Below are 12,003 nucleotides of genomic sequence, written 5' to 3' on the forward strand. Positions count from 1 at the left end.
CTGAGGTGTTTGTGCAGACATGCTGTGTTTGGTGGGGCTCTGCATTATGACCAAACAACTCCGTTCTGATCTCGCCTGTCTAAAAGAAATTGCTCTAGAAAGCTTGTGGTTTGTTCAGATGCAACTCAGCAGACCTAAGCTGTGCTGTCGTGCTCATTTTAGAGTGAGGAGGCTTTCTCCTGGCAACCCTTCCCAACAAGCCATATTCATTAAGTCTTTTTCTAATTTTACTGTCATAGACTTTAACATTTAACATGCTAACCGAGCCATGGAGAGTCAGAGGTGTCGCTCTTGGGTTTTTTGCAATTTGAGCATAACAGGATTTGACCTTGAGGTGAATTTGCTGGGATGTCCAGTCCTGGGAAGTTTGGCACATCCAGGTGCATTAACATGATGCCACAAACCATCAAACTGTCACAACTCTTCTTTTATAGATGTTTTCACACTTACAAATAACCAAGACTATTTGATAAGTAACACATGGCTTCTACTTCAGGGCTCGCAAAATCGCTAGCCTGACGTCCCGGGCTAGCGATTCTTCCAGTCGGGCTGCCAAAATCTAACTCAGCCCTGCTGTCATAGGAAGGAAAATATATGTCAATGCTTTGCATTCTTTCGCAAATGTAGCTGGGTAATTATGTCATTGGCATTGATGAGCCACTGTCAATATGTGACATATTGAGATCGCGTTTGAATTTGCGCTTGTTTTTTGCTTTCACTTTGCGATCGTGCAAACTGTGTATAGGGAGTGGCAGAGGGTGACAGATTAATTGCGCACCAATTCCTCTGACATCGTCTTATCACTCATTAGCTTACTATTCAAACGTGACAAGTGAAATCTCTGGCAACAAGCTTAAACATGTGATAGAGGTTGATTGCGCAGAAAATCGCTGACCGTTATGTGTGCGTGTGGAAAGACAGATGAATTTACGCAGGTATTTTAGTTCTGCAGAGCGAAATAATAAAGGTCAGGGTGAAGAAGGGACAGCCAAAGAAAAGCTTACCACAAAATGGAAAAGTTATGACAAATCAGACTATGAGGCAAAAAGAAAGCGCAGCTTTTTTTGGTTTCATAAACAAACGAATTTCTGTGGCTGGAATATGACGAGCTGTATTGTGAGTTTCCCTCGATGTCTGAGTCGACAAGCGCCTTTGTTACTGGGAATATTATACTTTAATGTATAATATTGTAAAGGAAACAAAACATCAATCAAAAAATTGTTCTCTTTTTTTACTCAGGCTACTTAAATTTATTCTGGGCTACCAAAAATGAAGAGTGCCTGCCCGAAGGGCTACCAGGGATATTGCGAACCCTGTACTTACCTTCTCAATTCCTACGGACACACCAAAAGTGTACTTTTTCACTAGTTTTTCACATTGCTGTAAAAACTCTTTTTCACAACTGTACTGCTCATTTTTTGCTAAATGTACTATTTATAATAGCTGAATGTGAAGTCAACTTTCCAAACACTCATAACAATCACATGTGTTTACCAAACATTAAAAGGCTAGAGTGATGAACACACAGCTCACATGAACAGTTCAGACTGTGTAGCTCACATAAACATGTAGCACCTGGTGACAGATCCAGGCTATGAAACTGACGTTTTCAACCTCAAACAGTATTTGTTAGTATTCTGAATTATGACAGATATCATTAAAATCTGAAAAATGGTCTTTTAAAATGCCAGTTTTTGAGAGACCGGACTAAATCTAAGTACTTTCAATCTTTATTATTCCCTATCAGGCATATCTTTGACCAATATGGTTGTGGTCAGTCACAGATTCAAACAACAGGTAAAAAGTAGTGTTATACATTTTTGAGTCATTCTACATTTGAATTATTTAGTGTCTTTCATCGCCATTAATTAGATACCATCTTAAAGAAGAAGACAACAAATTCAGGGATGGCGTTCGCTTGCGTTCCATCACTCCCAGCTGTTGTCTTCACTGTAGCAGCTCGCCGTTATTGCTCCCTGTCAGACAAACACACACTCTCCTTTGAAGGACACTGGTCAAATTAATTCAATAAAAGAGAGTCTACGGGGTTTGCTTTGATATGATCCTCAGAGAGTGTGTGTCGCCACGTACAAGGCGGATGGTGTGTTTGCTGTGTGTGTTTTCTCTGCAGACTCTGTGTGTTGCAGCCTGCCTGCAGTGATAAGCAGCTGATGAAAGACAGAGAGAGAGTGCATTACCTGAGCCTGCTGTGTGTTGTTGGATGAGGGGAGTGGGTTGGAGACCATTGGTCCAAAGATATCCAGTTCATCACCAATTGGTGCAGCACCCCCTGAGCCCTTCCCACCCCCCTCTGGAGCATCTAAGAGAGAAACAGAGATAGAAAGAGATGTACAGTATCTCCCAAAAATATTTGACAGAAGCAAACAGATCAAGAATAAAAGCAACTCTAACAACTTCTAAAAACTAATAAAACTTCGGGCTGGATGTCTAAGTGAGGTATATACACAACAATCATGCATATGCTTGTTTTTTTGCTTTAAAAATCCTCACATAAATTGGTATTTATAAAGAAAGAATGTGGAGCAACAATCTACATATGCACAGGCTATTTTTAGAGTATGCTGACATTAAATGAACTGTATTAAATAACAAAATGCCAAAACAAAATGGCATCTTTTTTTTTTAATGAGGACACCACAAGCACACTTGTCAAGTAAAAATTTCACTAAATAGTTTGATATGTGGCACATAATTAACACAAATACACAAAGATATATATATTTGTCTCTAGTAGGACAGAAAGCTGCATCCAAGGACAGTTTTCAGTCTGAAACGATTGTGTTTTACTGTTTAGTCTCATGTCCTTTAGCATCTTTGCTTTGAATTAACTGCCTTCTGTAAAAGCATCTTTTGGCTAACATGGTTGACATCATTATCTGGCTGAGACATCCACCTTGCTGCTTGAACTAGGAGTTGCTTGCATTCACACTCTGCAGGTTTTGATGCCATCAGTAAATACAAATTCACCTTAACCAGTAATCTCTGGGTCTGAAAATGAAGCTAATAAGACACAGTTAAAAACTGCAACATGATTTTTAACATTAACAACTTGTTAAATTCTCACAACTTCACAACAGAATGAAGTTGTTTACAGGCTGAAACAAAAACTGGTCTTTTTGCTCATAGTCACATATCCTACTGGCTGTAGGTCAGGTTCTGTTCTCTGCACAAACAAATGGTGCTTGCCTATTGTTCAAGCTCACCCTCCTGTTATGGTTCTTAACCCTGTTGATGGATTAAGAGGTATAGAAGGCTCTTAACTGGTATCTGCTCCTTTGTGCAAGGAGGAACAGGATACGCACTACCAGAGCTACAAAATGACCTCCAGCAGGCCACTGGTGTGAATGTCTCTAACCAAACAATCAGAAAGAGACTTCATGAGGGTGGTCTGAGGGCCCGACATCCTCTACCCTGATTGGCATTTGCCATAGAATATCAGAATAAGCAGGTCCACCACTAATGGCTTGTGCTTTTCACGGATGAGAGCAGGTTAACCCTGACCACAAGTGACAGATGTGAAAAGGTCTTCCTGAGCTAGCTCCTTCAGTAGCTAGCTATGTCGCAAAATTATTCTTCTTTTGCCCTGAAAGGGTCTGAAGAAGATGTGGAGAAAATGATGCTGTTAGGTAACATTGTTCAGCATGATTGCTGTTTGGTGGTCTGGGGTGGCATATCCACGGAGGGATGCAGAGATCTCTCGAGGCTAGGCATCAGCACCCTGACTGGCATTGGGTATTGGGATGAAATCCTCAAACCCAACATGACGCCATGCTTGTGCGGTGCATGCTTGTCCTCCTGGTGCACGACAATGGCCAGCCTAATTTGGCAAGAGTATGTCGACAGTTTCTAGAGGCTGAAGGAATTGATACCACTGACTGTGCCCCACACTTGCCTGATCTCAATCCAAAAGAACACCTCAGGGTCATCATGTTTCGGTCCAGCTGCCAGGTTGTACCTCAGTTGCTGAATTACTACAATGAAAGTCTGGCAGAATGGACTAGCCTGATGCCTCAATTGTTTAATCTGATTTTCAGGGTGTCCTTGAAATCAGCCCTCCGTAGGTTGATACTTTTTATTCCCATCAAACGATCCTTATGCTCCTAACAAACGATCCAGTCCATATAGATATCTAGCATGAATTTGTTTTCCATGTGCTCTCTAAGTGTTCCTTTCATTTTTCTGAGCAGTGTAGAAACCTCTCACGCACTCACACACATTTCCAAATCTCCATTTGAACATGCTCAAGACAACTTTGATAAACACAATTCTTCAGTAGCTAGCTCTGTGGCAAAAATTCTTCTTTTGCCCTTGGAGCACTACTAGAAAATCAATTTCCTGTAAGTGCAAATATTTTTGACCTTCTGTTTTTATTAATGTTTAGTTAGATTAACAAAAGTAAAGAGTACAAATTAATGATCAAAACCAGACTCTGACAATGTTTATCAGCATTGTGTGTATATGACAATGACTGACTTAGCTGTGACTAGGGCTGCTACGATTAGTCGACTAGTCACGATTACGTCGACTATCAAAATCATCGACGACTAATTTAATAGTCAACACGTCGTTTGAAGCTTTGTAAGATCCCAAAAGACGCAGGAATAAGTAGTAGGATTTAAGAGTGTAATAACGGACTGAAACAGAAGATGGCAGCACTGCATGTACAAGGATGCCAGCTGCCGTTAAACCCCGAAGAAGAAGAAGCAGTGTCCGGTATCGTGGCTGTGTCCAAATTCAGGAACCGCATCCTCCTGTGCCCGCATTTTTAGGCCAATTACGTTACAGCGACACGACGAAGACTGTCCACATTCGAAGACTCCGACAAATGCAGCCAGCAAACGCGCCCTTTGTTTCCTCAGATATGAAGGATGGGTCGAGTGTATACTTCGTGGCCCAACCTATCCCAGAATTCATAGCGCAGCCCTGCTTAGTTTCCAACAATGGCGGCAGCTAGTTAGTTTTAATATTACTCTTATTATTCTTTCTGGGTCACAAAATAAATGTTTAACATATTTTCAGGTGAGAAAGTAGCTGTGTAAACTTCAAATATCTACTCAGTTTATCAAGACACCACGTATTTTCAAAAGCGCTCCGACGTTTTCGGAGACGTCTGTTACCCACTAGCTCGATAGCTAGCCGGGGGCAAGGCTCACGCAAATCGTTTTCAAACCCACCACTGTCTTTCGCTACTCAGGTTAAACATGATATATAAGTCACTTAGATAACTTAAAAATGTTATTGTTTGGCTTTTTTTAGTATTTTATTTGTTCCTGAGTAAATCGGTTTGGCTGAGATTAAAGTTATAGTTTTTACACAGCTGAATAAACATCAAGTAGACAACTAAGTGTGAGACGCTCGAGAATATACTCCAGTGTCCCGTTATATTTTAAATAGCAAGGAGCAGACAGCTGAGTTTAATAAACTCCAACGAAACAATCTGCAAATTTCATTACAATTTAATAAACTATCATCTTGTCTTTATTTTTAGTTAGCACATACCTTAAACACTTAAAGCAGTAAGCTAATGATAGTTATATAAGTTCAGATGCTGCTGGTGCAATAAGCTGTACATTTTACGTCCAATGGACGCATGATCTGATTAGTCGACTATCAAAATAATTGTTTGTAGCAGCCCTAGCTGTGACAGGACACCTACTGTACAAACAAAACACAAATCAAGAATGACTCTAGTAAGGTCGAGGGGAAAACAGAACAATTTGAGCTCCAGACACTAAATTTTCTGCATTCTGGTGAAATTTTAACACCAATTTGTACTTTTTCTGAATCAAATTATGTTCGGAGTATTTATGTCTTGGAAAATTTCTTTCATCCCATCTCCCTCTACTCGATCCTTTCCCCTCACCCTCAACCAATCACAGCTAATGGCCATCTCTGCTTTAGCCTGGTTTTACCAGAGCTTTCTTCCTCTTAAAAGGGAGTTTTTCCTTCCACTGATGCCAAGGTCTTGTTGTAGGGGGTTGTTTACTTGTTGGGGTATATTATAGAGTCTCTAACCTAGAGTATAAAGCATCTTATAGCTACTATTGTTGTGGAATGATGGAGCTAAGTAAATAAAACTGATTTATACAGATTTAGACATTTGTAAAACTACCATGAAAACTTAAAAAACAACAACAACAACAACAACAACAACAACAACAAAAACCCACCCATTGGCTTGGTCTACATTTCGGGCAGGCGGTTTGAGAGAAGAGTGAAAAAGGTCATCTACGTCCTCTGTGAACGGCCATCTTTGAACAGAGGGGGTGGTATAACACACCAACTGCCTGCCATCTATAATCCAGTTTTGAGATCCCGTCCCAGCACCTCAACCCCCACTCATGTCTTGCATCAGGTGATATCAATAGGTCACAAGATGGGGTGAGGCAAGGTCTCACAATGGTTTCACCCTAAAGCTCTGCTGATAATGACCCACGTCTTTCGTCACACCTTGGCTCATGTGATGAGGCATATGATCAATAGTGGGTGAACGACCTTCTTAAGGGACAACTCCCACTAAGATTAAAATACAGGACTATACAGCATTTAGTTTTAGAACTGAAGAAGCATCTTGGATGAGAGGTGAAACGTCTTCAAGAGACTTAAAGAAGTCCAGTCGCTTTCTTTCCAAGCTCCTTAAACTACCATGACCAGGATGACTGAGAACCTACACAGACACCAACTGGCTTACTCGAGTACAGATACTGGATGTCAAAATGGCTCTTTCCTTATGGCTCCATTGCTGTCAGCTAGAGCTGCCACAAACGATTATTTTGATAGTCGACTAGTCACCGATTATTTTTGCGATTAGTCGACTAATCAGATCATCATCCATTAGACGTAAAACGTACAGCTTATTGCACCAGCAGCATCTGCTCTTATATAACTATCATTAGCTTACAGCTTTAAGTGTTTAAGGTATGTGCTAACTAAAAATAAAGACAAGATGATAGTTTATTAAATTTTAATGAAATTTGCAGATTGTTTCGGTGAAGTTTAATAAACTCCTTGCTATCTAAAATATAATGGGACACCGGAGTATATTCTCGAGCGTCTCACACTTCTGATAATCAGCTGTCTGCTTGATGTTTATTCAGCTGTGTAAAAACTATAACTTTAATCTCAGCCAAACAGATTTACTCAGGAACAGTAGCAAAAGACGGCGGTGGGTTTGAAAACGATTTGTCAGGTGTCCGGTGTTCTCACGGGCTCTAGGGAGCCTTGAACCCCGGCTAGCTATTGAGCTAGTGGGTAACAGACGTCTCCGAAAACGTCAGAGTGCTTTTGAAAATATGTGGTGTCTTGATAAACTGAGCAGATATTTGAGGTTTACACAGCTACTTTCTCGCCTGAAAATATGCTAAACGTTTATTTTGTGACCCAGAAAGAATAATAAGAGTAATATTAAAACTAACTAGCTGCCGCCATTGTTGGAAACTAAGCTGGGCTGCGCTATGAATTCTGGGACACAGTTTCTTCTTCTTCGGGGTTTAACGGCAGCTGGCATCCTTGTACATGCAGTGCTGCCATCTTCTGTTTCTGTCCGTTATTACACTCTTAAATCCTACTACTTATTCCTGCGTCTTTTAAATCAGTCGTCGACGATTTTGATTGTCGACGTAATCGTGACTAGTCGACTAATCGTGGCAGCCCTACTGTCAGCCCACCTGCTCCTGCACGTACTGTAGCAGCATGTGTTCTAATTATTCGGGAGGTCTTGTCTCTGCTTGTCTCCAACTTTGGTGGTATATGATGCAACCCCCCCCCCCCAAAAAAACAAACAAACAAAAAAAAACACACAACAAAAAAACCCAGAGCCCAGAAAGCTGCCACAAGCCAGATGGATGACAGCTATGGTTTCGGAAAGTTTTGGAAAGCCAAGAATATAATCACCACTAAATATGAATCCTCCCATTATCGTGACAGGTTGATCCACTGAAAATACATCACTCACCATTTCTTCAGTCAGAGACTGAAGACCGGTAGCCTAATTGGATTCAAGTCAAACACAACTTTCCAGACATAAAGAACATTGAGTATGACTGTTCTGAACCCTGGTATCAAACATTTGACAAATTCATCAAAAATTCAGGATCTGAAAACAAACTATCACGATGAGCACAGAGTAAACAAACTTTTATTTTTGGTTCCTCCGTTTGTCATAGGTCTGCTGCATTCATACAAAATGCAGGTTTCCCGAATGCATTCACACTTGTTACAGGACAGTTGTCAAAAATAAGCAAACACAGATCCTCGATTATCCACCTTCAAAGCTGAACCGCCACAGAACTTCAAGCATTTGGTGCATTTAGATTATATTCTAAGTTTATCTTGGAGTTTTGTTGAAGACAGTATCATTGCAGAAAAAACATCCAGAATGAGCAGTTCCCATGGTGCTGCAGGGAGAAAAAAAGTACACTATGTACTGCTGTCATTTAACAGACAAGAGGGAGAGGGAGGGAGAGAGAAAGAGAGAGAGAGAGAGAGCGTGATAAATAGAAAAGAGGGAGTCTGTGTGTGTGTGTGTGTGTGTGTGTGTGTGTGTGTGTGTGTGTGTGTGTGTGTGTGTGTGTGTGTGTGTGTGTGTGTAAGAGAGAGAGCTCGCAGCGGAGGTCATTTATATAACCACAGTGATGAGACATCTATAATTTAGCCCTTTTAAAGTGTGAACAAGTCTGAGCTCTTTTAGCCAGACAGCACAGTACAAGGAAAAGCATTTACTGCAAGAAGGCCAGAAAGATGTGTTCGACATCCTTTTGAAGCCACTTATTAAACCTCATTTTCAAATTAATGCTTTGTGACGTCCCAATATTTAAGCTAGCGATTTTGCCCTTTATGCATTTTACGATCCTTGCGTGTCATTGGCCTTGGCTTGGCTTTGGCTTTCACTGTTAAATCACTTCCAACTTACTTTAAAAAAAGAAAAAAGAAAGATGAATTTGCATAAAGAATAACATCGATCATAATTATGATAACTGCTTTATGGTCTGATGAGAGTGACAGATACAAGTCAGACACTGAGGCAGAAGGGAGAAAAATAAAGATGTGACCCTCCTACCAGTCTGAGCCCACCCCTCCATTACCAAAATTTCATTCAGCCATTGCCATGGAAATGAGCTGCAGGGAGAATAGGGCTCATCATCACTGCCATGTCAGGCACTGCGCCCGCCATCCCTTATTATGGGATGGAGCCGCTTCTTGAGAGCACTCTCAACTTCACCATGGAAACAGACCAATAGTTTAGGCAGGGGGTGTGTTTCATAATCACTCGGGACCCCTTTGCTCTCACTCTCTCTCACACACAGTCTCATTCAGCACGGGAGAGCTGTCACATTAAGGTCAGCACCACATGTGGTAAAATATCTGACTTGATTAAGCTTCGAATTTACTTTTAATGCAATAACCTGATGAGACATATTTATGACAAAACGCTCTGATGGTTTTACCCCATTGGTCAAAAGACCAGATGACTTTACTTCTTTGCAATTGTTAGTTATTCACCAACATCTTAATGCAGCCATGAAGGCAGAGATATGCAAATTCAACCCACTTTCTTCCTCAAAACACAAGTCCCAACTAGGGCATGAAATTAAGTTTTCCCCACTTCCCCTTTAAGTGACTCTGGGAGTCCAGAAAAGAGAGCACGAGCCCGGCTGGTGACCACAGCCATTAGCTGCTGTTAGGAAGAGTCATTACAGAGAGGCGAGAGTGGAAAACGGACATGGAAGGAGCGACTGCAGTTGCAATGTGTTTGTTAGAAGATAAAGGAAGAGTGAGAAACCACCTCCTCCCATGTCTCCACTGATGTCAAAGGCTGAAGAGAAAATATTTATTACCTGCTGATGCTGGTGTTGTGAAGCAACTTCTCCAAAGAATATTTATCAATGTGCAAAGTGAGGATGTGCTGCAGTCAAAGGACTCAGAGTAACCAGTGCACCACTATCTCTGGGTTCCTATTTTCCCCCAGTCACATTTATGTAATGTGCAAAAGTCTTGAGCCACACCTCAATTTTTTTTCCATGTTTTCATCCTTGTCCTTTTTAGAAATGCTCTTGAGAAGTAAGCATTCAATAGTATAAGTTTAAGGTTTTCACCCATTTTCAGTGCAGTGCTTGCACAAGCAATCCATGTGAGCTTAAGCACCTCAGACGGCTCTAAACGTTCATTTTATTTTCTACTGTGCCAAAAGTAGGGGATGTCATTAAATAGACCCACATTTCCAACTACATATTTAACATCTTGGACTGCTACTACTATAATATAAACAAGCCACACCTATGAGCCTAGAGCGCTCCCATCTTACTGACTCCATACAGAGCCGAGAATAGTAAAAAAATAAATAAATAAATTAAAATTGGATTAAATGAAAATGAATTTAATAATTCCACTATTGTGTGAAAAAAAGAAAAGAAAAAAACCCCAAGTTGGTTGGTTTGGGGTTGCATGGCTTACACACCACTGCAATAAATCCTGGTTCCACAAATTTTTACTTTTGTTTTTCGACTGTCAAAAAGATGATCATGCTGCTTTCTTATTGAGCTCATAGCTGATGGCCAGGTGTAACAAGTCTGTGACAGGCCCTGGGGGCAGATATTCTTTTGGGCCCTTACTGCCACATCGAACCAGAGCAAACACACACACACACACACACACACACACACACACACACACACACACACACACACACACACACACACACACACACTGTAAGGGTAAAAAACAATAGCATATTGGAATTATTAGTAATGTTTTAAATAGCACCATGGACAATAACCGCAGTCTGAGGTTGGGGGAATGGACAAATCTATCTAGCATAAGCATATGCTATAACACCATCATGGTATTATATAATATTACTCATACTATCTTATTCAACCAAGCTACACCAAGCATAAAACAGATTTAGCTTCGCTAAAGTAACATAAAGACACTTGTAATGTTGCAAAGCACCAAACAAATGAGAGAAGCCCATTAACCACAGGTCCTCAGAGACTGACTGGATGGGTGACTGTATAACAACCACACTCATTTATAGAAATTCTCACTCAGCAATTGTTTCAAGAGTACCAGCTTCTACATTTAGCACTCACACATACAGCATGAATGCAGATTTTCAACATTAAAGTGGCATCAATGTTTCAATCCTTCACAAAAACAAACCCCTCACTCATCAGATCGTCATCTCAAATCCAGTCTTCATCCTGTTATCCTCCCTCCTTTAAGTACTCTTTTGCTTTGCTTGCTAAACATAATGTAAAATGCCTGCACTCTCAAACTCACCAAAAAACTAACTGCTGCACTGTTAGCATCAACAAGTATGCAGGCACTTTGCACACATGACAGGGAGGTCAGGTCAGCAAGGTCAGGAAGTGCAAATTTCCCAGAATGCACCTAAAGTTTTTAAGGCAAAAGTGTTGAAGGCTCTTTTAGTCAGTTAAATTTAAAATCACAAAGAAAATAACTTCTGAGCTAAACTTCATCTAAGAAAATGTATATAGAATCACGAATTAAATACACAGTGGAACTTTTACACCTTGTCCACTTCATGCTGTGAACATGAGCACCCATTACATGACGAGGTTTGACAGTGATTTTCACTGGCCCCTCCTTCTTGCAGGGTCCTGTGGTGTTGCCCCAGCAGCCCAGTCAGACTTTTGAGCTGATGGCGTGTAATGTAATTCTACATACTAATCTGTCAAACAGCCTCGGCCCTTGGTTTTATCAATTTCGTTAAATGTCGGAAGCTTTCCATTGAGATTCTCTTCCATGATCACAAAGCTCTGAATGTCATGCTCTACCCCACAGGTCCATTCACAGTATAATATCATGTTATGCTGCCAATGGAAGACAAGATACCGTAGGCATAAAAAGATACAATACTCAGAGCAATCATCTCGCCAAACCACAATGACTGGGATTAAGGGAAGATGGAAGAAACATTCCTCACACCACTAAATGGCCACCTCCAGACCAGAGCGTTGA

The 12,003-nt window shown here is 40.8% G+C and overlaps 1 protein-coding gene across 3 annotated transcripts in view; it reads right to left on the minus strand.

Moving 5' to 3' along the window:
* LOC120741646 (stromal membrane-associated protein 1-like) overlaps positions 1–12,003 on the minus strand; it is a 140,060-nt gene that overhangs the window by 31,618 nt on the left and 96,439 nt on the right. For all 3 annotated transcript variants that reach the window (XM_040044619.1, XM_040044620.1, XM_040044621.1), the window contains one exon: positions 2,199–2,320. In XM_040044619.1, the coding sequence (XP_039900553.1) occupies positions 2,199–2,320 (122 nt within the window). The remainder of the gene's footprint in view (positions 1–2,198; positions 2,321–12,003) is intronic.

The sequence above is a fragment of the Simochromis diagramma genome, unplaced genomic scaffold, assembly GCF_900408965.1.
Source record: "Simochromis diagramma unplaced genomic scaffold, fSimDia1.1 OVJJ01000486.1, whole genome shotgun sequence".
NCBI classification, from domain to species: Eukaryota; Metazoa; Chordata; class Actinopteri; order Cichliformes; family Cichlidae; genus Simochromis; species Simochromis diagramma.